Source organism: Tachyglossus aculeatus, chromosome X1, assembly GCF_015852505.1.
Source record: "Tachyglossus aculeatus isolate mTacAcu1 chromosome X1, mTacAcu1.pri, whole genome shotgun sequence".
Lineage (NCBI taxonomy): Eukaryota > Metazoa > Chordata > Mammalia > Monotremata > Tachyglossidae > Tachyglossus > Tachyglossus aculeatus.
This window is the reverse complement of record NC_052101.1, coordinates 75,107,725-75,131,623: the sequence shown is the minus strand read 5'-3', so window position 1 is coordinate 75,131,623 and position 23,899 is coordinate 75,107,725. Positions and strand designations below refer to the sequence as shown.

Here is a 23,899-nt window from a genome sequence, read left to right as displayed (position 1 = left end):
AAGACTAGACAAAATATCCATTATCAGCTTAATTTTTATCTCTAAGAATATTTATTTACAAATCCCAGAGGAAAACCCCCCCACAAGAAAATGGTTCCCCATATAAAGAAACATGGCCAATGCCCATGCAACCAACTATTGAGCCTAATTTATTCTAATGTCTAAATGTATTAAACAATAGTATTTATAGAGCACTTATTGTGTGCAGAATACAGTACTAAGCACTTATTAGAAGCAGCATGGCCTAGTGGAAAAAGCACAGGCCTGGGAATCAGAGGATCTGAGTTCTGCTGTGTGACCTTGGGTAAGTCACAACTTCTCTGTGCCTCAGTTCCCTCATCTGCAAAATGGGGGATTCAATACCTGTCCTCCCTCCTGCTGTGAGCCTCATATGGGACCTGATTGCCTTGTATCTACCCCAGCGCTTGGTATTATTATTGTTACAGTGCTTGACACATAGTAAGCGCTTAACCAATACCACAATTATTATCACTGTGAGAGCACAGTGGAGACAGAAAACATAATTCTTGTTCACAAGGGGCTTCCAATATAACAGAAAAAGATTGACATAAAATAATTTACAGTTGGATAAACTCCATTTCTCCTATATGTAAATTGCTTATGTAAATCAATATGTATGGAAGTATGCTATGGTGGTACAAAAACAGGACGGATGAGAACTAAGGAGAAATATTAATCAGCCAAAGCCTCCTGGAAGAGGTGAGACTTCAGAAGATGGGGAAAACTGTGGCCTGGAAGATTTGAAAAGGGAGAGAGTTGCAGGAAGGAGGAAGGGTGTGAGCTAGAAGTTGGAAGTAAAGTTGAGAACGAGGAACAGTGAGGTGTGATTTAAAGGAACTGAAAGTGTGAGCTGGGCTATCGTAGAACAGACTTGAGCAATTAGATGGAGAGCGTTGATGGAGTGCCTTAAAGGCAGTGGTCAGGAGCTTTTATTTAGCAAAGGTAAACGGATAACCATTGGAAGGCCTTGAGGAGTGGCGTGCTCTGCACACAGTAAGTGCTTAATAAATACGATTGATTGATTGATTGAATGAATGAATGAATGAATGGAGAGACGTGGGCAAAACGACTATTAGAAAGCTGATCCAAATAGCAGAGTGAAGTAGAGACTGGAGAGGTTGGAAGCAGAAAAACCAGGAAGAAAGGCTAGGGGAAAGAGCACAGGCCTGGGAGTCAGAAGGACCTTGGTTCTAGTCCCGGCTTGGCCACTTGTCTGCTCTGTGGCCTTGGGCAAGTCACTTCATTTTTCTGTGCTTCAGTTACTTCATCTGTAAAATGGGGATTAAGACTGTGAGCCCCATGCGGGACATGGACTGTGTCCAACTTTATGGGCAGGAAATGTGTCTGTTTATTGTTAAATTGTACTCTCCCAAGCACTTAGTACAGTGGTCTGAACACAGTAAGAGCTCAATAAATACAACTGAATGAACAAAGCTTATTATCTTGTATCTACACCAGTGCTTAGCACAGTGCATGGTACATAGTAAGTGCTTAACAAATACCATTTTCCCTCTAGACTGTAAGCTTGCTGTGGGCAGAAAACGTGTCTATCAAATGTTATATTGTACTCTCCCAAGAGCTTAGTACAGTACTCTGCACACATTGAGCACTCAATAAATACAACCGATTGAGTGAAATAGTAGTCAAGCCAGGATATAGTTAGCATCTGGACCAGGGCAATAGCCATCTGATAGGACATAGCAACCAAGATGAAAGAGTGAGAAATAAAAGATAATGCCAAAGTTGTGGATTTCTGAAACAGGGAGGATGGTGGTGCTGTCATTAGGGAAGATGACAGACTGTGAGCCCACTGTTGGGTAGGGACTGTCTCTATATGTTGCCAACTTGTACTTCCCAAGGCTTAGTAGAGTGCTCTGCACACAGTAAGCGCTCAATAAATACGATTGATGATGATGAAGATGGCAAGTACCGTTTTTGACATAGGGAGATTGCAATCTCATAAAGACATCCTTATAGAGAATGTCTTGAGTTAGGCACTTTGGGAGGAGCATAAATTTATACAGAACATTAGAAGCCTATTTAGTGCACTGTTGCATACATTGAACTGCTCAGCTACAATGCACTGAACTGTCCTTTAGTAATTTGAAAGCGTTAATGCTCCTTCCAAAACAACTAACTACCACATAGTACACCTTAAGCACAGTGTATGCTGGTACCCTTGTTCCACCTACATATTTAGTGAGGATTTTCTGGAATGGCGATTTTCAAAGACAAACCAAGACTACTTTAAATTTTGTTTGGTTTGAATTTTAAGCATTCGTGGTATACTTTCATTCAAGTAAGGAACGTACCTGTCTGCAGGTTTTTCGCTTGAAAGGCCCTTCATGTTTAAGCTTATAGTTAAGGTAATAACAGCGAAACCCAAAGCTTTGGGGTGCGTGGTCAAAAGACACTTTCATGTTCAAGCCTTGCTGGGTGACATTCAGGTGCTTCGGTTTCCAGACTATTGAGAGGGAATACCTATGGTTAACACACTTCAACAGCAGCAACAATGGAAATTGCTACAGCATTTCTAGAGAGCATTTTTCTATTCTACTTACAAGGTTTACAGGCCAGGTTGTCTGGTTGCAACAACAGCTCACATGCTATTAAATAAAATACAGTAAAAAGACAATTATAAATGGTTGACTTCCACATCATACAGAGAGCCATATGCATGTATTATTTCAATAGCACCCTTGGTTTACACATACAAAATTCAGGTAGTGACTCCATATGCTTGAATTATTTGAAAATCTTTTACACAACTAATTTACCTCCTTGTCCTAACAAAAGCACTCTTCGTGTCTTCAGTCAAGGTGTATAAATGCTATATTACTTGGGAGAAAAGGGTTGCATACTCTGTTCCCAGATTTCCTTATTCCTATAAAGTAATTACTGAATTTAAATCCACTGAGTTTTCTAAACATCTGAATAAAACTGCCTTTATCATTAATATCTTTATAACAACAGGAATGTCATTTGTAGATGTTAGTTTATTTTTTTTAAGTTTTAATCCCAGAAGTTATTTTCTGTACAAAAAGGAGCCCTTTTCTTGGGCTCCCTGAATGGAGATCACTGCACACATTTCCCATGGATTCTTGGTCTAAATGTGAATTTGCATCCTGAAAGTGAGTCATCATCAACAACTGCAATCAAGGAAAATAAGTGCACTGAGTGGAGCAGGAAAGGAGAAAATAATAGATAACCGAGGCCATACTCACGCCGAGTTCTGAAGAAGTAAGGGTGGTAATTACTTTCATTTTTAATGGAAGGAAATGGGACAATCTTTATGAAATAATCTGTTTCAAATTTCATGTTCAAAAAGGGCTGAGATTCAATTCCCTAAAAGGAAAAAAGAAGAGAGATACACCCTGGAGACCTGCTGTTATCACTCTTCCCCTGACAACTCATTCTTCCTAATGAAGATGATTTACCAAAATGGTCTCAACGAGCTCACCTCTGTGCCTAGGTGAGAGCAGAGGGAGCAGGAACCACATCTCTTCTCCATGTCACTTGGGTTTCACATACCAAGCCTATTTCTTAATCCCCTCACTCTGTCAAAATACATGTTTTCAGCATATAGTTTGGCCAGCAAGTTGATTAAGGAAGTAGAGAACTTTCTTCCAAATCATTTGAGCCTATTTTAGCTCGGCGTGCCACATTATTAGATGAAACTGCTTGTGTGCATGTGCAACAGGTGTGCGGGTTTCCTTTTCCTTAACACAAAATTTCGTAAGGAGGCAATCCTCACGTTGTGTAGGACAACTGGGTGTGCCTGAAAACTGACACCAACAACGCCATACCATTATTTTGCAAAAATATTTTTTCCTTAGCAACATTGTACTTCAAAGAATCTGTTGGGAAGTACAAATAAGCACATATTTTGAAGAATCACTGGCACGTGATTCTCCAGTTACAGAGAATTGTTTTTACTACATAGAGGCGTTGAAGTGCTTCTTCAGGAGTGTGGAGGAAGCTGATAATGTTGCTGCAATTGCTTTTCCAATCATGACATGTGAGGATGAACTCGCATAGTCCTTTTCCATCTCTAATTTCCTATACACCTTTCAACAGGCCATTCAGGAACAGTGACATGTTTTCAACAGGACATTACTTACAGTTCTTTTGAAACTACTGTTGAGCTGTTTTGGGTCTTTGAGAATCATTTGTTGGCACTGTCTTCCCTCTGACTTCAGTTCTTCCAGTACTACTCGAAATCCTTTTAAGAATTCAATGCCTAGGGAAAACAGAACACTTGAAGAGCAAAACTAATCATTTCTAAACTCATTTTTCTTGTTTCCAACTCAGATTGCATATGAACTGATTTGGTGAGCACCCCAACTTGCATAATGGGTAACGAGGTTCAATCCTGTGTCTGAAGACTTCGGCTGTTGACTTCGATGGGATGAAAGAGTTCATTATGAGAATATTAAAATTAAAACCATTTATATAGCTTCTTGGAAGCTAAACAAAAAAAGCAATTCCATTTGAAAACCATAGATTATGTTAGTTAGTGCTGCTATGATTATTGGACTGTGAGATTCAATCTGATATTGCTTTTAAGAATTTCCTAGATTTTCAGTAACCAACTCTTAAAATTCACTGTGGAAAGGAAGAATCAATGGGGAAAGCATTTGTGGGACAGCATCTACCAATCTGATGAAATTATTGCAAATTGTATTAATGGAAAATTGATCAAAGTAGTGTACTAGGGCTAATATATTAGCTTGATCTGCTCTAATGAGGTCACTAAAATGCTTAGTAACCACCAATCTCGGAATGAAAATGCATGTCCAACAAACCCAGATGCATTCAGCCACCGAATCCCCTATATAGCTAAACGTGAAATTCCTTTTCAACAAGTTTTCACTTAAAAAGCAAACACAATGAACTAACCCAGCGTATTTTGTGTACATTCAGTGGCACTACTAGGGTGATGGTAGTGAGTATGGCAGCTACTTAAGAAACAGTGAAGGGCCTGGAACAATCCTTCCTCAAAGTCCAGAAGCACCTTTTCTCGGGCTACAAGAAGTGACCCTCTGCTGCTCCATGCCCCAGCACCCTTCTTTCACTGCATTTTTGTCTTGATTCTTTCAAAGGAATTCACCTCTGCTCATTACAGGAGTGAGCCCCAGGCTTTGTATTTACAGAGTTTGGATTCTGGCTAATCAGCCACTGTAGGATACCAAATTCACTTTAAACCAGTGCTCTATTTTTTGCACACTCTTAATATTGGGAATCAAATCATTTTAAGCAGTGTGTGTGTGTGTGTGTGTGTGTGTGTGTGTGTGTGTGCACGCATGCGTATGCATTTGTGCATGTCTGACAGAGCAAAAGCAATTACAATGAATGCAATTAAAGGGGTGGGCAAATCCTGGGGGAACTGTCTTTCCTCTCCAATGCATTTTGTGGTTCTCAAGCTATTTCACTGATTAATCAATCAATCGTATTTATTGAGCGCTTACTGTGTGCAGAGCACTGTACTAAGTGCTTGAGAAGTACAAGTTGGCAACATATAGAGACGGTCCCTACCCAACAGTGGGCTCACAGTCTAGAAGGGGGAGACAGAGAACAAAACCAAACATATTAACAAAATAAAATAAATAGAATAGATATGTACAAGTAAACTAAATGAATAGAGTAATAAATATGTACAAACATATATACAGGTGCTGTGGGGAAGGGAAGGAGGTAAGGCGGCGGGGATGGAGAGGGGAGGGAGGGGGAGAGGAAGGAGGGGGCTCAGTCTGGGAAGGCCTCCCGGAGGAGGTGAGCTCTCAGTAGGGCCTTGAAGGGAGGAAGAGAGCTAGCTTGGCGGATGTTGGGAGGGAGGGCATTCCAGGCCAGGGGGATGACGTGGGCTGGGGGTCAATGGCAGGACAGGTGAGAACGAGGCACAGTGAGGAGATTAGCAGCAGAGGAGCGGAGGGTGCGGGCTGGGCTGTAGAAGGAAAGAAGCGAGGTGAGGTAGGAGGGGGCGAGGTGATGGAGAGCCTTGAAGCCGAGGGTGAGGAGTTTCTGCCTGATGCGTAGGTTGATTGGTAGCCACTGGAGATTTTTGAGGAGGAGAGTAACATGTCCAGAGCGTTTCTGGACAAAGACAATCCGGGCAGTGGCATGAAGTATGGATTGAAGTGGGGAGAGACAAGAGGATGGGAGATCAGAGAGGAGGCTGATACAGTAGTCCAGACAGGATAGGATGAGAGCTTGAACGAGCAGGGTAGCGGTTTGGATGGAGAGGAAAGGGCAGATCTTGGCAATGTTGTGGAGCTGAGACCGGCAGGTTTTGGTGACGGCTTGGATGTGAGGGGTGAACGAGAGAGCAGAGTTGAGGATGACACTAAGATTGCGGGCCTGTGAGACGGGAAGGATGGTAGTCCGTCAACAGTGATGGGAAAGTCAGGGAGAGGGCAGGGTTTGGGAGGGAAGACAAGGAATTCAGTCTTGGACATGTTGAGTTTTAGGTGGCGGGTAGACATCCAGATGGAGATGTCCTGAAGGCAGGAGGAGATGCGAGCCTGGAGGGAAGAGGAGAGAGCAGGGGCAGAGATGTAGATTTGGGTGTCATCTGCGTAGAGATAATAGTTGAAGCCGTGGGAGCGAATGAGGTCACCAAGGGAGTGTAGATCGAGAACAGAAGGGGACCAAGAACTGAACCTTAAGGAACCCCCACAGTAAGGGGATGGGATGCGGAGGAGGAGCCTGCAAAAGAGACTGAGAATGAATGACCAGAGAGATAAGAGGAGAACCAGGAGAGGTCGGAGTCTGTGAAGCCAAGGTTGGATAGCGTGTTGAGGAGAAGGGGGTAGTGCAATATATGTACTCTGGTGGAGACAAGGGTAATCATCTTGAACCTCATATAGCAATAGCTTTGTTTCTGGCATCCTTGGGCAATGGGTGACGTTGCCTAATTGGATATTCCAGATAATGGAGTTCTGCGGAGGTTTTCTTCATTTTTAACTTAACAGTACAAGGTTTGAAAATGGCTATACTCGTTGTTCATCAGTGTGGGCAAATGTGACTGTAAGACCAATGTGTAGTTGACAGTCCTCTAGGCTGTAGGATCATTGTAGGCAGGGAATGTGTCTACCGACTCTGCTACGTTGTTCTCTCCCATGCTTAGTACAGTGCCCTGCACACAGGACGTGTTCAATAAATACAATTATTATGTATAGACTTTAAGTTTGGTCTTAATCGTGAGTCTCCCAGAGACTGAGTGTGGTGCCAGTATGGCACCAAAAAACCTAGGGTGTTCTTTGACGTTCCCAAAATACATTGAGATTTAATTTTCCACCTTGCATCATCAGTGTATTATTTTTGCAACAGACACAACGGCGTTAGCTCTGAGCCGAGCTGCTTTTTGGTGGTGGTGGTGCAGTAGCAGCACCAAGGTTGGAGTTTTCCCACCCTACCCTGTGTGTTTACACTCATTTCTCTGGTTTTTGTGTTTGATTCATGGAATGAAATAGAAAAAAGTGTCATTACTAAGAAGCATATAATTTGGGTGTAAAAATTGCTGGAGGGCCTCATTAAGGAGTGAAAATTAAAAACACAACTTGCTGGATGTTACAAAAAACAAATTACTCTGGAGTGGTCCAGTGAAGTTCCTATAGAGCCACAACCTTCAGGTCAGTCAATTCACTCCTACTCCCTCTCTCTGCCAAATCAGTTGTAGTAATATTGAGTACTGACTCTGTGCTGAGCACTGTACAAGGTGTTTGGAAGAGTTACAATTGTGTAAGTAAATGCAATCCCTGGTTTGGAGGGGTTTACAATCTAGTGAAAATCTACTGAAATGCTTACAATCTAGTAACTCTTCAACACCTGTTAATTACTTTAACCAAGATTAAACAATGGTTTATTGATGTTTAACAGAGTATATAGTGTGTGTTGTTTATTTCCTCCAGAAATTCTGAAATGAATCCTTATAGTATGCAGGACTATAGAAACATACCCCCAAAAAGGAGGTCATTTTTTTTTAAACATTTAGTTTTATCATGAATGGCTGTATTTTCCTATTATACAGTCAATCACAATACAACCACATTTTCCAGGAGCATAAGACTGTACTGAAAATTAATACACCAGGCCCCGTTTGGGAGGCAGAATAAAGGACATAATTGGGTCATTTCCATTTGTTTTCTGAAATAAAGAAGGAAAATAAATGGAAGTAGTCTTCCCCCTGTCTTTATCAGTGTCCTTTCACAGGTGGGAATTCAAAAACTTCCATGATTTCTGCAACAGTATGTTTCGCTTCAAACCCCTTGTCAATTTTAATCCACTCATCTCATTTTCAGGATGTTAGCTGATTGGTTGTGAAGGAATATCTCTAACCACTTCAATGAAGGGTTTTTAATTTTTTTTCCTTTAAAACTTTTAAATTAATCTACATCAGAAGGCACTTCTACAAATTGATACCAGGATACAAAGCTATCCAGGCCTGCCTCAATTTTCACTTTTAACTAAAGTCCAGGCACAAAGCATCCTTTAAAAATAGCATCTTTTAAATTATACTGATACTGAAATTTTGTAATTTCTTCATGACTGATCAATTTTCTCAACAAATATCTTCTATAATAGAATTGTTTGGCAATAGAATAAATTGCTACCTTCACCCATGCTTCCTCTGGGAAGCAGTGTGGCCTAGTGGAAAGAACACCGGCCTGGGAGTCAGAGGACCTATGTTTTAATCCCAGCTCCGCAACTTGCCTCCAGTGTGACCTAGGGCAACTCCCTTAATTTCTTTGTGCCTCAATTCTCTCATTTGTAAAGTGGGGATTAAGACTGTGAGCCCCATGTGGGACATGGACTGTGTCCAATCTGATTAGCTTGTATCTACCCCAGCTATTAGTACAGGGCCTGGCACGTAGTAAGTGCTTAAATACCATAAAAAACCGTCTAAGTTTCTAAAATATCCTTTAATTATCTTGTGTTTTGTAAGCAATTAATGGTTAAATCCTTGAAAGCTCTAGGATGATTATATTTTCCAATCACCAAAAAGCTTTACTTTAGGCCAGCCTGCAACATTAGCCCATGTGAAAACAGTTAGTGTTTGATTTTAGTAAAACCAGTAACATTAGATTCATTGCACCTGCTAGGACAGAATTTGACAAGGATCTTCAAAACAGGTTATTGTCGTCATTGGCATAATGCATTTGTATAGGCTACAGATCATGTCTCCATTATATCTGAAAGAAATCCACAATTTTCTGCAGCTTTATGTTCATTAGATATGTCTATCCTTCCAATGTTTTGATAACATTTAAAATGTCAAAGTACATCCACCTAAAATGATCATGATTTAGTCAACTGCTTTTGCTTATAAAATACTTTGCCCTTCCAATAGACATTAGGCCTAAAATAGGGGGACTCAGAATACTTCAATGAAAACCATGAATATCAAACACCGTCTACCTGCTTTCATTTAGATGCATGCAGAGTACATGATTTTCAACAGTTCTGTCTCAGAACTGAAGTAGAACTTGAATAATTGTTCTGAGTTTTACTGTCATAATGTGGATGAAATAATATTGTACTCTAGAACGAAAACATCTCCATTCCTCCATTTTCAAGATGTGTGCAAATATCTATTTTAATTCCCTTGTGTGCCTTTTACTGGTATTTTGGATTTCACACTGGTAACATAGCACTGACAGACTGTAAACTCATCATGGGCAGGGTACGAGTCTGCTAATTCTGTTGTATTGTACTCTCCCAAGCGCTTAATACAGTACTCAGCACATAGTAAGCACTCAATAAATACCATTGATTGATTGATTGATATTTTATGAAGCATGCAGGTATATACACAGAGAAATGAACAGACAAATGACAATGGCAGGCAGGGACAGGAAGAAAAGGGCACTTGGCTCTACTCAGGTAAACCGGAGGGCAATTAGAATGTTTTCCAAAACGTTTCGGTACTAAATGAGCTTAGCTTTGTGAACCCAGATGTGGTCTAGCGGAAAGGGCACAGGGTCAGGAGAAGCAAGAGACCCAGGTTCTATTCTAGTCTGCTTGTTCAAGCTCTCATCCTATCCCGTCTGGACTACTGTATCAGCCTCCTCTCCGATCTCCCATCCTCTTGTCTCTCCCCACTTCAATCCATACTTCACGCCGTTGCCCGGATTGTCTTTGTCCAGAAACGCTCTGGGCATGTTACTCCCCTCCTCAAAAATCTCCAGTGGCTACCAGTCAATCTACACATCAGGCAGAAACTCCTCACCCTCAGCTTCAAGGCTCTCCATCACCTCGCCCCCTCCTACCTCACCTCCCTTCTCTCCTTCTACAGCCCAGCCCGCACCCTCCGCTCCTCTGCTGCTAATCTCCTCACCATGCCTCGTTCTCGCCTGTCCCGCCATCGACCCCCGGCCCACATCATCGCCCTAGCCTGGAATGCCCTCCCTCCCCACATCCGCCAAGCTAGCTCTCTTCCTCCCTTCAAGGCCCTACTGAGAGCTCACCTCCTCCAGGAGGCCTTCCCAGACTGAGCCCCCTCCTTCCTCTCCCCCTCCTCCACCTCCGCCTTACCTCCTTCCCTACTCCACAGCACCTGTATATATGTATATATGTTTGTAGATATTTATTACTCTATTCATTTATTTTATTTGTACATATCTATTCTACTTATTTTTTGTTAATATGTTTGGTTTTGTTCTCTGTCTCCCCTTCTAGACTGTGAGCCCACTGTTGGGTAGGGACCGTCTCTATATGTTGCCAACTTGTACTTCCCAAGCGCTTAGTACAGTGCTCTGCACACAGTAAGTGCTCAATAAATATGATTGATTGATTGATTAACTTCTCTGTGTCTCAGTTTCCTCACCTGTAACATTGGGGATATAATACCTGGCCCCTCTCAGCCGGTGAGCTCTGTGTTAGACAGAGATGCTGCTGCTAAACTCCTTACTGTGCCTCGTTCTCGCCTGCCATCGACCCCTGGCCCACATCCTACCTCTGGCCTGGAATGCCCTCCCTCCACACATCCGCCAAACTAGCTCTCTTCCTCCCTTCAAAGCCCTATTGAGAGCTCACCTCCTCCAGGAAGCCTTCCCAGACTAAGCCCCCCCTTCATCCTCTGCTTCTCCTCCCCTCCCCATTGCCCCCACTCCCTCCCTCTGCCCTACGCTCTTCCCCTCCCTACAGTACTTAAGTATATTTGTACATATTTATTACCCAATTTTATTAATGATGTGTATATATCTATAATTCTATTTATTTTGATGGTATTGACACCTGTCTACTTGTTCTGTTTTGCTGTCTGTTTCCCCCTTCTAGACTGTGAGCCCATTGTTGGGTAGGGACTGTCTCTATATGTTGCCAAATTGTACTTTCCAAGCGCTTAGTACAGTACTCTGCACACAGTAAGCGCTCAATAAATACACTGAATTAATGAATGAAATTCTGATTATGTGGTACTTACCCTAGCTTTTAGCCTATATAGTAAGTGTATAATAAATATCATTAATAGTAGTATTATTATCATTATATTGATAATTTGAATGGTGGGGGAGGGAATCCCAGAGATGCAGCTTTCAGGGTGGTAAGGTACCAAATACCAAAGATTTTACTGCATGATGATTTCAAGTACTTGTGCCAAATGTTGCTTTCTTTTTATTCAAACCAACCTCTCTGAGGAAATGGGGAGGGCAACGGGGAAAATCAAAGTATTTTTTAAAAAGATTCCAAGAAACTAGTTAACATTTAAGAAAATGCACCTTAAGCCATTTGCACACAAAAAAAGTCAACAACCAAATGGATTAAGCTAACAAATACCAGCACTAAAGATGTCATTTCCAACCCAATTGTGATGAAAATGCAGCCTCCTAGTCCTAAATGCAGCTTAAGCATTCCCATTTAGCAATTGTCATATGTGCTCAATGTGGGTTCATTGGAAATTCCCTTTGGATATCCAGTTTTCTCTGACAATCTCAAGGCAGACATAGAACTAGAAAAGAGGCATGATCATTTAAATACCATAATGTTTAAAGCAGGAGAAACTGCACTCTAGAGAATTAAATATTTCAATTTACATATATTGCATTATTTAACAAAGGCAAACAAAACTCTTGAATAATAAGGATGAATTTCATGGACATAGATGTCCATGAATACTCTTTATATTAACTAGAACCAGGATATAGTTACCACAAAATTTCACACTGGTTTCGTAAATTATGCAAAATTGACCTCCCCATTGTATGATTGCCCTGCAGGTCAAAATAAACGTTGTTAGTAACTAAAGTAAATATTACAATATGTCCCCTAAATAAGAACTTCAAAACAATGCCTCCAGGAGGTGTTCTAGAGACATGGTGATTGAAGAAGTAAAACGGGTCAATGGCAATCAACCAAGAGGTGGAGAAGGATGACATGGGAGGGAAAGTCACCCAGCAGAGATCGACAGTCCCCACTTCTTCACCTCCCAACAGTAGGAACAGGGAAGGGTGAGAGGGAGACAGTGTAAAATAACAAGAGGGAGATGGAGACTGTAAGCTCCTTGTGGGCAGGAATCATGTCTACCAACTCTGTTTCACTGTACTGCTCCAAGTGCTTAGTAGAGTGCTCTGCATACGGTAATCAATCAATGATATCTACTGAGCGCTTACTGTGTGCAGAGCACTGCACTAAGCGCTTGGGAAAGTATAATACAACAGGGTAAAAGGTTCTGCTTTGGGTCCTCTACTCATCTCGTTCTTCACTCGCTCTCTCGGGGAGCTCATTTGCCCACATGGCTCCTAATATCACTATGTTGATGACTCCAGATCAACCCTACTGGCTTCCATCCCAAAATACCTGATAATCTCCCATTTCCTCCTGACTCCAAGACATCCCACATAGAATCCTTCTCCTCCAATTCCCACACATTTTAATCACATATGGCAGCTTCCTGTTTCCCTCCTAAACCTTCTCCTCCTCCTAACATTTTCATCCCAGTTGATGCCACCTCCATCCTCCCTCTCCCATATGCATGTATCATAGGTGTGAATTTTGGTTCCTGGCTTTCACTTCCCATTCAGCCTCCCGTAAGCCCTGCCAACATTTTCTCCACAATATTTCCATAATTCGTCACTTCCTCGCCAATACTATGGCCACCAACCTGGTCAAAGTACTCAAAACGGTGCTTGGCACATAGTAAGAGCTTAACAAATACCATCATCATTATTGTCATCTTCCAGCTGTTCTACTGCATCAGCCTCCCTATTGGTCTCCCTGCTGCTAGCCTTTCCCCTCTTCCATCTAGAACTCTTCTTCCTGGATTGCGTACCTGAAATGCAATTCAGAAGGCATCACTCCTCCTCCTCATAAACCACCAATGTGGTAACACTTCTCTCTCTGCATCCAACTTCTGATAACTGGTTAAATAATTTTCCACTAGCTGTCTCCTTCTTGTCTTTTTGGGCTTTCCTCCATTATATCCAAAATCACACTCTTCACTCTTCCTAAGGTAACTTACTATTTCTCAGTCTTGACTTCCCCATCTCTTAACTACTGTGCATTCCCTTTCCCTCCCCAAACCACAAAGTCATGTTCCTCCTCAATTTTAGTGCTCTCCTAAAAAGCCACAACTTTCACTAGGCATTCCTCAACTAATCCTCACCTCCGTGGTCATGTCATTCCAACCTCAGGCATCTTTAGCACTTATACTTTTACTGCTTTATTTAATTTATTCATTCATTTTTTAATTTTTGTTGTTACCAGTACCGTCTATTTTCTCATGTTCATTTTTTACATACACAGTCTGTGTCTACCACCCGCCCCACCCGCCCATTACACTGTAAATGCTTCAAAGTTAGGAATGTCTTCTACTTTAATTATATGGGTCCAAATCCCTAGTACAGTCTTCTGCATTCAGTAGGCAATCAAAGATTGACATGCAACATGGCCGAGTGGAAAGAGCACGGGCCTAGGAGTCAGAGGGCCTGGGTTCTAATTCTGGCTCCTGTGTGACCTTCAGAAAGTCACAACCTCCCCACAGCACTTGCATATATTTGTACAGATTTACTACTCTATTCAGTTTACTTGTACATACTTACTACTCTATTTTGTTAATGATGTGCATATTGCTATAATTCTATTTATTCTGACCGTTTTGACACCTGTCTACATGTTTTGTTTTGTTGTCTGTCTCCCCCTTCTAGACAATGACCCCATTGTTGGGTACAGACTGTCTCTCTATGTTGCCAACTTGTACTTCCCAAGCACTTAGCACAGTGCTCTGCACACAGTAAGAGCTCAATAGATACGATTGATTGAATGACTAAATGAACGAACTTCCCTGGGCCTCCGTTTCCTCATCTTTGAAATGGGGGTTAAATACCTATTCTCTTTATCGCGATTATATTGTGAACGACATGCGGGACAAGGACCAGGTCCAACCTGATGATCTTGAAGGTTTTTCAGTGCTTAGTATCGAGCTTAGCACATAGAAAACATACAACAAATACCATAATTATCATTATGATGATGATGATACCATCAAGCAACTATATTTTCTATGTTATCCTCCCATGCCTCTTTCCTTAATCCTAGTGAGGAATGCTGTGTTCCAGTTAATTCTTGCAATGCAGAACAAAATCCCATTTAGCAATTCATACATCTATTCTTAGACACACTTTTTTGGGCACATAATCTCTGTACTTAAATGATATATCAAGGTTATTGCTGGAAAATAACAAATGTAGATACAGCTAAATTTTTTTCTGACCAGCTGGAGCAGAAGAGAATCTCTAGATTTTAAGCTTATTGTGGGCAGGGAATGTGTCTGTTATACTGTACTCTCTCCAGTGCTTAGTACAGTGCTCTGCAAACAGCAAGCACTCAATAAATACATTGATTGATTGAAGAGAGGAGCAAGTGAGAAAACTGCCTCAGCTGCTACTTCAAGGGAAGGCCCCTGCTCTTAGCTAGTATCAACAGCATCCTCAGCAGCTACCTAATGGGAATACCACTCTATCCTGCACGTTTACACGTGTCACCAATGATCAACTAAACATTTTCTAAAACAATAATTCTATAAAATTCCACACTTCTGAGAGAAACCTCATTTGATATATTTATTTCTCCTCAACTTACCAAGAGCATTTGCTGTCCAAAGCACGGTGACTGCAACCTGGTTATTACAGGCATATTGGTTGATGGTTATGTTCTGTGCATCAGAAATCACATGCTTTCCCACTGGATTCAAAAATGAAGTGCAGTCTAGAAAGTTTGTAGAATAGGAGCATTTTTTTACCATACGAGTCATTAAAAAAATATTTTTAAAGCCAAATTAACTTCTTGCATTACACAGAACCAAGTAATAAAGAGAAGGGAACTCTACCATATATGAGCATTTTCAGTGCACATTTTGTCTCGAACGTTGTTGGAAAATTAAGGAATCTTCTTCGGGCTAAGGTGTGGTTACTTGGCTAGAAGGTGATACTGTATCTGTAAAAGCAATTGTGCACAGGCATGTGGAATCAATCACGGTGTAAATATCACAACGTGAGGGATTTTTAAGAAGGCAATGCCAGTGTCAAAGGAGAACTGACACTATAGTGACATTTGCGATGCCAGAGTGATATGCGGATCTACTGCTCAGGAAAATTATAGTGGTGTTTTGGAGCCATTATTCTCCTCTTTAGAGGGATGTGTGATTTACATCCTTGCCTGGGGGTAAAATACTAGGACAGGTTTTAGAGGTGTCCTCTACTCGGTGGTATGGATTCTTCCCATTATTTACAATCACTACTTGTTTTTTGTCACTGGCAATGAAACAATCCACCGAGTTTTCAGAAGAGCTGTCAGAAACAGATGGTGCAATAAGTTCTTATAAGTTCTTTTCTTCTAGAATACATTTTTGGGTAAGTAGGTTATGGAGAATAGCTGAACATTCAAACACAGGATTCAAGTTTTGGCTGCCCACAGAGGAATATTTTACTTTACTGTTAAATCCTTTGTGATTTACTGCTGAACTAGAAATTTCACAAGCAAAATGCCCATAAAAAGTATTAAATATCATTTTAAAGTGATGCTTCAAACCCAAGCATACCTGAAAATCAAGTGTTTTCCTACTCTATGCAGCATAAAAGAGATAAGCTTGGAAATCTTAAGCACAAGGTCTCAGGTCATTATTAGTAGCTAAAGCCTCAGGGGGCCAGTTAGCTGGTACTGAGAGTTGGAATGACAGGGATAGTAGCATCTTATGCTAGTCTGTTAGATTTCATACTAAAAAAGGCACTTATAAAAGCACCTAGTCCCTACAGGGATATGTGCTATTTAATTATATTTTTGTTATTCTCATTCATAGTCTCCTTCCCTCTCTCCCTCTCATGCACATACATACCAGAAGTGATTCAGATTTTATCACTCTGCCTATGCACATTTTGTACAATAATGTTTGAAAGTAGGAGTGGGGGACAGGAGTTTGATATTTTTGAATAGCAATTTTTGTCTTTCAATAGAAGCATACCCTGAAAGCCAAGTTAGGTCACTTTGGAATGATTTACTCAGTATCCCAACAATTGTATTTCAATAACTGTAAGCTCGTCATGAGCAGGGAAATTGTTTATTGTTATATGGTACTCTCCCAAGTGCTTAGTACAGTGCTCTGCATACCGTAAGTGCTCAATAAATGCAATTGAATGAAAGTTGAAAATGCTTCAACAAAATCAGCATACCAAAACTCATTATACTTTATTATGTGTCTAATTTTCTACCAACAGTCATCAAATCTCTATTAGATTGTAAACTTCTTGAGGGCAGGTAGGTCACTTACTCTTCTTGTATACTCCCAAGCACGTAATAAAGTGCTCTGCACCCAAAAGGTACTCAATGAATTACATCATTTCTTGGAACCCTGAGTCAATCACACTGCTATATAATGGAAGAATGCATATCAACTCTTGATTGTTAGGAGCACTTCTCTTCCTTCCCATTAAACTCAAGGAGAAGGGGACATTCTTAGCCTAATTTTTTAATGATATGGCACCAAAATGTTGTGGTGGTCATGGCCTATGCATATACAACAAAATGTTCTTTGAGAAACATGGCCCTACATCAGTAAATACTATATGATTTAGAAGATTATTCCATACTTTAGATTTGATTAAAACTGGGCAATTAATCTTTGATACAATCAGACCTCAATTGCATGGCAATTGAACAACATAAACCTCTTCTTGAGGACAAAAGTACCTTTTTAACTGGAAAACAGTGGCTAGCTTTCAAAGGCGACTGGATGCATTTAATAACAAGCTTAACATTTTTGGATGTCGCTGACTAAAACTTTACACAAATTACATTTTCTAAAAATCAATGAGCGCTCCAATTGTTTTGGAATTGTAGATCAATTGTGAATTAAAATTAAGAGAAGGATGCAGATCACACACAAACACACTGAACACTTTCCATTAGGAAAACAACAATAAGACACTGTCAAACTCCAAAGTGAAACTTCTGACCAGTCGAAAATAATTTAGAAATAGTAAAATCACAATCTGCTTTCCCATGAAAAACATCTATTCTTCATATGGAATACACAGAGCACAAAGACTAAAAATATGCACTAAAAATGTCATTTGAGCTAAAACATCAATTTTAGATGTCTTAGTATATGAAGATTCTCTTTGAGTGGATCTTTCATCAGTGCCAGGGCATTTATAAAGGAGAAAAAAAGAAAAACCCTTTGTATTAGTAGTTTGGAATGCTCACAGCAATGTATAAGAGCACTTTATTGATTCATCTCAGGAAATGATAGAAAAATACTACAGTTGCTAGGTTGCAAATAAGGCCTTAGTACAGCCTCCACCATTTGACCTTTACAAGCAGCAGTCTCTGCCTTACCATAATTTCCTTTTCTCTTTATTCATATTAATAATCCTACTCCATTGATGATTCATAAGTAGGGGCTGATATAAATTAAGCCTAAGCCTGCCAACATTTTTATATACCGTGGTTCATCAGGTTAGGTTTTGTAAATTCTGGGAGTTTCTTTCCCTCTTCTTCCTTCCATTCTGCAACACTGATGAGATGCCCTATCCTTGGCCTGACTCCAGTTCTGTTTCAAACCCTCCACATTTTCTTTAGCAGTAGCATCGGGTCTGACCCAATTTTATTCCTAGGGCAAATACAGAGTACTAGTTATTGAGCAGTAGTGCCCCCTCGTAGCTTCAATTCATTATAGCTATTATTTAACAGTAATACTATCATCCTGAATTAATGTAGCTTTGAAAAACACCAAGCGCTTCACACGTATTACCTCACTAAAGCACACAACAGATCTGCACCAACAAAAAGTTCATTGCAAAGTTAAAAATAGAACGAGACTGTAGTCTTACATGTGGTTGACAAGCCAGATCCAGTTCTGAAAAAAATTATCAAAGCCATCCCGCTGTCTAGGATCCCAGGACTTAGGAAAGCTTTATTTTGTTCCAAATACCAATCCTTACAAGTCTAATTAGTTGGTTACTTACTGTCATATTTAAAAGTGATATTGAGCAGTCCACTGTTCCTGGCTGATACCATTCCCTGCAGAAACACAAGAGAATAAGACAGAATGAAGCTAATTTGTTTTTCAACTGTGAATCCCACTCTCAGCACAAGTGCGTATCATTAAGGAGACCACATGTCGCTGCCAAGGTAAGGGCTGAAATCAAGCATTCTTCCTAAGGGTCGTGCTTTCGTTGCCAGCATACATCCCCAAGCTCAGCAGACTCAGCCTCAAGTGCCAGGAATACTACAAATGTAAGCCCACGCGACTGTAAGCTCCTTTTGGGCAGGGAACATGTCTACCAACTTTATTGTACTGGGCTTTTCCAAGCACTGAGTACAGGGCTCTGCACACAGTCAAGCGCTGAGTACAGGGCTCTGCACACAGTAACGGCTCAATAAGTACCACCGATGGATTGGTTTCCTTGCCTTGGTTGGCTAAAATAGTGGCAGTCTATAAACTGCTAAACTGGGAGGGGAAACCCAGATTTGCCAGCTGGAACAATTACGACTAGAACACGTTTTCTCCCCTTCATCCCCAGATGTATTATGCAACGTTTCTAGCAAACAAGCAAGGCTAAAGACCCATTAAGTCACAATAGACAGGAGATTCTGAAATCTGAGACTATAGCTCTCATTTGGAAAGAGGGAATGAATATGAATGAAGTTATTAGGTTTCATTAGAAAAATGCTTCATACTCTTCATACCCTTCAATGCTGACAAAGGATGGCTCTTAAATAGGCTTTAAGATCTTACTTTTCCCTCGAGGCAACATTACCAGGTAGCCATCTGTACATTTAATAATAGGAATAACAACTCTAACAGACCTCTTTAATTACAGAGTTCACATCACAATTGAATACCTTCAGCCTCCTGCTGACGACGCATTTGCCCTCCAATTTCATTGTCTCTTCTACCTTAGAGCACTGGCAGCAAAGACTTATATGTGTAACTTTGTCACTCGGGATTTATTCATGGCATTCTCTGAGTGAAGTTAATTTCTGAAGAGCTAAATGATGGAAAAGTATTCCAACTACACAGCCCAAGTTTCTATTTAACAAGGGAGAGGCTAAAAAAAATACCACGTGCAAGTTGCCCAATGGTGCAACATGTGACTTGTTTTACTGATGCAGTGTTTGGTGAAACAAAAACTACATATGGATTTAACACGAAGTTTCATGCTACAAATCACCATCACGGCTCCATATGTTGTGTACAAGAAGCACTGGTTATCCCGACGCTAGCAGCTTATAATGAAACTGTTTCCCAAAGCTTAGGTGCACAGCTCTTATTTCTGTAGTCCACGTGGACATCTGGATTGCACAGCTGGGTAAGGGAAAAATACAAATCTCTGACAAGTGAGGAATAAATTAGGTATCTTCATTCATTCAATCATATTTATTGAGCGCTTACGGTGTGTAGAGCATTGTAATAAGTATTTGGGAGTGTACAATACAACAATAAATGGACACAATCCTGAGACTTCTTGGTGGAGTGAGGAAAGGGGGTAAAAAAAGGGGGCAAGAAAGCCTCTAGGAACAGGGGAGGGAGAGGGAGATGAGGAGATTGGAAGGGGTCAGGAGTGGACAGAGCCTTACAGTGTAATTCTGATTCACCTGCGGGGCTCAGCCACCTGGAATGGAACTTAATTGTAGCCAAATTTCCCACGATATAGACATTGTCAATACAGCCACATTTTCAAGGACCACAGCCTGGTTGTATCATGGAGTACTCCTATGGTCTTCGGTTCAAAAGTTAACCAACCTGCTGGGATTAACTAGACACTTCATTTCTGTGGGTTTCTTTGAATCTGTAGTAGTTTTCCTAATATCCCCACAAACAATTCTACAAAAGCATCTTCTTGTTGTTGTCTTATGCTGCAGAGTCATGTCCGACCCATAGTGACACCATGGACACATCTCTCCCAGAATGCCCCACCTCCATCTGCAACTGTTCCGGTAGTGTATCCATAGAGTTTTCTTGGTAAAAATATGGAAGCGGTTTACCATTGCCTCCTTCCTCTCAGTAAACCTGAGTCTCCGCTCTCAACTCAGTCACGCCGCTACTGACCAGAACAGGCAAAAGCATCTTATACCCCTTATTTTCCAGTTGGTACCCACTTAAAGAGGGGTAATGGTCCCTTTTACAGAGACTCATTCATGTCCTGTCTGTCTTTCTCCCCGGCCAGTAATGTGAAGCCCACGGTTCCCTTTCTTCTTCAAGGTTTCCCATAATGCTGCTCAAGGACCTGAATACTGCCCCTCCTCAATACCTGTCATTGGAAGCTATCACTAGTGGCCACATTGACTTCTATCTATGCTGCTCCTCTAGCAATTAAATTACCTCATCTGCTATCATAGAATCAAACTGCCAGAATTCAGGTGGTCTCCAACTGTTGCCTCTGAAATTCTGCATCATGTGGGTTTGTTCCTTTTTCCTTTTATTGACCTGGATTTGAGTTAAATGATTCCATTCTAAATCAACAGGTGATATCTATTTCTCCAACATGAATACCTTCAAGTTTAAGGTTCTGGATTCATTTTGGAAGTGAGTGCTTTCTGTCCATTTCACAGCATTTTTAGGAATGAAAAGGTACACACACAGGTAAAAATTTAGATGCTAACTTCACCCACCAGAAATACACATTCAAGAAAGGTAGAAGGGCTTTTACAAATTATCCTCCTGTGATTTCAGGCAATTACTAAACCAAACTAAATAATGAAGATTAACCAAATATACAGCACTTTACAGAGTGAATGCCTAGTTTCCTTTTGTCTGAAAGCACTTCAAAACTCAACTCATCCCTTTGAAGATAAATAAGTAGGATTGGGATTCCAATTTCATAGATGACAAAAGGGGACAAACCAAGAGCAAGGGAACTTCCCCAAACAGATGAGCTTATCACACAAGCAGGGGACAGATCTGAAGCTCCAACTACTCAGAGTGAATGTGTAGTTTCAGAATCTCCTCACCACTTCCCTTACCTTTTGCCCCTTCCTCACCCTTTATCTCACACAGGTACACACACACCCTATACTAGACTCCTCTTTCAAAAAAGCATTGTTATGCTTGAGGCATTTTATTTCACAAAGTTTACACTCAGAATACGACAATAAAAACAACCAAAATGAAATGCCACAGCTGAGGCCACTTCAGAAGAGTAATTCACTTCTGGATCACTGAAGTTTGTTTTTGTTTGGAAAGTCAAAGGAGAGGAATATATTTTAACTATATAACTCTATTCCAAGTCTCCTGGGATTACCACTGGAGTTATTTTTTCCAAATGTTACTCACTGCTTGAGAAGAACCTCATTTACTGTCCCTTACAAAATCAAACTGCCAGAATTCAGAAGTTCCCCAAATTGCCTTGTGTGTGAGCAGACTGTCTGAGCACAATTCATTTTACTTCCTCCTAAGTGCCAGGAGCAACCCCTCTTACTACACTCACCTTTCTTGCCTCCCACTCATTGCATATTTTTTCCCCTTACGGTATATCTTCCCAGGAGTACAGGCCTGGGCAGCCACTGGTAAAATTATTTGGAAAGGAACTCTGATCCCTAGTTTGCTTCACTGCACTTGACACTGGTGCCAGGAAGGAGGAGTCATTCTTAAGCAGGGCTGGAATTTTTTTAGATGTGTGAAGGTGAAGAAAGAAAATCTTGCATTCCTGAGAGTTAGACACAGGGCTCAAGGAAGCAAAAGCAGGAGAAAACATGTTTCGGTTCCTCTTTCATTGCTAGAAGAAATTGGACTCTACAGTAAACTCAGTGTGTTTCACTGTTTAAAAGCCAATGCTTGCTCTGACACCAAAAATCAAATTATCTCTAACAAGCCCCTCACACTTTTAAACTTGGAAATTTAAAAGAAAAGTTATATCCTTCCTGGAAGATTGAGGGATGGAGCGACTGTAAAAACATCTTTTTAGCATTGCAGGAACTATTGTTTTAACACAGTCAAGGACTTGCATCACCTCTTATAAAGGCTTCTAGTCAGAGACAGTACAAAGAAGCAATCAAGTTGTTCCTTTTTAGAGATTAAACTACTTAAAGGAAAAGAATAAGGCAGTTCAGAGATGGGTGTACATAATCTCACCTTCATTCCCGTGTGGCTTGCATTTTGATTTTAGAGATACAGTAGTTTGGTTTAAACTTCACACATAGAAGTCCTGAAACCACATTATCCTCAGTTCTACTAAGATTCATATTTTCACTAAGAATTTTTGAGAGAACATGACAGCAGAATTAGAGAATGTTGTTCTGGCAACGCATGCTTGTCTCCAAACAACGCAATGCGTGGTGGAGAGCAGAGTTGTGTGCGTGTGTACACTGGACATGGTGCACAATTGAGTTTTCCTTAACTGGGGTTCTGCAAGAACACAGCCCTCACATTATTGAAGAACTTGATGAATTCATTTATAATTTAAAAAAAACACTTTTTTGGCTTTCTAGGCCACTAAAATAACATGACCATTCCCTCTCTATCTTTTTAAAAACCATTTTATGGACATGTGTCATTACAAATTGGTTGGTCTTTAGTTAAAACAATATAAACAGGATGATTATAGAGAAACAGATGCTAAAAACAAATTAAATCCTCCCATTAGCATCCCAAAATACAACTCTAAGCAGTTAGGAAATGAAAGCATTTCAGTCTGACCTGTACCCCTAGCTATTTACTGCCCTTTTGTGTATTCCTCAGATGAAACATCCCTTAATTCTATTGGAATTGAATAACCAATATTCTCCACACAGTTATTCCTTCCCATGCTAGAGATTGCTAGATTTCCCAGTAAGGTGCTTTAAGAAAACATGCAATCAGAATGCTGGAAGGGACTTTTGGGGAGATCTTAAAGATCTCCAGAGCTGATGAGTGAATAACATCTCTTGATAACCTACTACAGAATTTTTTACATCTTGACAGACAAGAATATCCTTAGTTCCAACTAATTTTTTTCCCACTTTAATCCTATTTGCTCTTATTTGTTCTGCCATGGAGTAGAACAGCTGAGCTGTGAAGCATCAGTTGATCAGTCAGTGGCATTTATTGAGCAGTTTACTGTGTGCTAGGCACTGTACTAAGCACTTGGTAAAGTACACTACAACAAAGCTAGTAGATATGACCCCTGCCCACAAGGAGCTTACTGTCTAGAGAGGGAGACAGATATTCAAATAAATTAGATAGGGGATATAGTTGAGTGTTGGCCTGTGTACATAAATGTTGTAGGGCTGGGGTGAGTATCAAAGTGCTTAAAGGGTACACAGCCAAGTCCATAGTCGATGCACAGGAGAGGGCAGGTAAGAGAAATGAGGGCTGAGTCAGGGAAGGCCTTTGGAGAAGAGGTGATTTTAAGAGAGTTTTGAAGGTAAAGAGAGTGATGGGCTGTTGGATATGAAGGGAGAGGGAGTT

General features: G+C 40.7%; 1 protein-coding gene across 2 annotated transcripts in view; it reads right to left on the bottom strand.

Annotated features, from left to right (window-relative positions):
• IL17RD (interleukin 17 receptor D) overlaps window positions 1–23,899 on the bottom strand; it is a 95,900-nt gene that overhangs the window by 11,586 nt on the left and 60,415 nt on the right. The window contains exons 2-7 of one of the 2 annotated variants that reach the window (XM_038739853.1): window positions 18,477–18,531; window positions 15,097–15,222; window positions 4,143–4,261; window positions 3,246–3,366; window positions 2,583–2,627; window positions 2,334–2,485 (exon numbers count right to left, since the gene is read on the bottom strand). In XM_038739853.1, coding sequence (XP_038595781.1) covers window positions 2,334–2,485; window positions 2,583–2,627; window positions 3,246–3,366; window positions 4,143–4,261; window positions 15,097–15,222; window positions 18,477–18,531 — 618 coding nt within the window. The remainder of the gene's footprint in view (window positions 1–2,333; window positions 2,486–2,582; window positions 2,628–3,245; window positions 3,367–4,142; window positions 4,262–15,096; window positions 15,223–18,476; window positions 18,532–23,899) is intronic. The other variant, XM_038739854.1, reaches the window with a different exon arrangement.